A 1,811-nucleotide genomic window follows, 5' to 3' on the forward strand; every position below is an offset into this window, starting at 1 on the left:
AGATTGAGCCCCATTTCATGCTCCGTGCTCAGTGGGGAGTTTGAAATTCTCTCCCTCTGCCCCTGCCCATAATCTCTCTCTCACTCTCGCTTTCTCTCTCTCTCTCTCAAATAAAAAAGAAGAAAGAAGTTTGGCATTATTGTCAATGATTGTGTATAGTGCCAGGAACAATTTTAAGACAAACGCCAGATAAAATATTGTTTATACAGTATAATAACATATAAAAGTCAGATTCTGCAGCAAGCCATTAAAATAAATAGAAATCAATTCTGTGAAACAAAGTCGTATTTGAGATAGTGTGAGTTTCACCTTGAAAAATGATCTAATATCCAGTACATCTCCAATATCCAGGATATTCAGGATTAACAGCATTCCAAGTAACTCACCTTGAAAAAGTTCTGATAATATATTTTATGATGCTCAGGAGAATAATTTTCACTAATGGCCACAAGGAGTATGACAGAAATTGCCACAAAATCAACGGTAGAAAAGAAATAAAAATCAAGCAAGTGTATTTCTCTTCTCTAGAAGTTTCTTTAGAGCTTCTTTGACATCTTTGTTTCTCAGGGAGTAAATCAAAGGATTCAACATGGGAGTGACTAAGGTGTAACATAAGGAGGCCACTTTACTCAGCTCAGGAAATCGGTCCGGTGTGAGATACATAAAAAAGACAGCACCATACAGTACACTCACGACTCCTAGGTGAGAGCTGCAAGTGAAGAAGGCTTTCTTACGTCCCTCAGAGGAGCGTATCTTTAGAACTGTGGACACAATATACAAGTAAGAAATAATAATAACTATGATGGTAGGTAAGATAATGATGCCTGATAAGGAGAAAGAAATCATCCTATAGATGAAGAGGTCAGAACAAGAAATCCTCTGAAGTGGGCGAGTATCACAGTAAAAGTGGTCAATGGCCCGGGAAGCACAAAAGGGCAAAGTAAATGTCATGCCTGTTTGAAGAATTGAGCTGACGCAGCCACAAAAATAGGAACCAGCCACCAACTGAATGCAGAGACGAGTTGACATCTGGACAGAGTAGAGGAGTGGGTTGCAGATGGCAATGAAGCGGTCGTAAGCCATGGCTGCCAAGAGAAATCCCTCAGCCACAATGAACAAGGCAAAGAGAAAGAGCTGGGTTACACAGCCTGCAAAGGAGATGGACTTGCTCTCAGACCAGAAGTTGATCATAGCCTTGGGTGCAATAACAGAAGAATAGAAGAGGTCAATGAAGGACAGGTTGCCTAGGAAGAAATACATTGGTGTGTTCAGCTGTGGATCAGTCATAATAATGGTCATCATCCCAACATTCCCTAGAAGGATCATGGCGTACACAAGCAGAAAGAGCAGGAAGAGGAGAATGTGGAGTTCTGGGCGGACCCTGAAGCCTACAAGAATGAAGTCAGTCACTTCTGAGTGATTGCTTGTCCCCCTGTCACCCATGGCAGAAACCTGCTGAGAGGCACAAGGAAAAATAAACAGAAGAACTCTGGGCTTTAATCCTAGCTACAAATGATCATTGTAGAATTAGGACTTACAGACCTATTCTATAGTCATCATTCATTTTAATTTTATAAAATCACTGTGACTTAAATTTAAACCGTTGCAACTGATGATGAATCAAAAGGTTAGTTTTATGTCCCTCTTTCTGCAAGTGGTGGAATTAGATTTTTTTTCCTCTGATCTAATGCAATTCCTTTCCACCCAAATGCATTTGTAAGTATCACTTCTGTGTGTGTTTCTGAATCATGATTTATGTAATAAATTCATTGTCATGAAGGATTAATTGGAAGAGAGCACACATAATTTAA

At 39.7% G+C, this 1,811-nt stretch overlaps 1 protein-coding gene across 1 annotated transcript; it reads right to left on the reverse strand.

Annotated features, from left to right (window-relative positions):
- Positions 1-501: 501 nt before the first annotated feature.
- LOC116642604 (olfactory receptor 9K2) lies at positions 502-1,500 on the reverse strand. Its single transcript, XM_032421084.1, has one exon. The coding sequence runs from the start codon at positions 1,441-1,443 to the stop codon at positions 502-504; it is 942 nt and encodes a 313-aa protein (XP_032276975.1). The 5' UTR covers positions 1,444-1,500.
- Positions 1,501-1,811: the final 311 nt, after the last annotated feature.

This window comes from Phoca vitulina, unplaced genomic scaffold (genome assembly GCF_004348235.1).
Source record: "Phoca vitulina isolate PV1807 unplaced genomic scaffold, GSC_HSeal_1.0 scaffold23, whole genome shotgun sequence".
In the NCBI taxonomy this organism is placed as follows: Eukaryota; Metazoa; Chordata; class Mammalia; order Carnivora; family Phocidae; genus Phoca; species Phoca vitulina.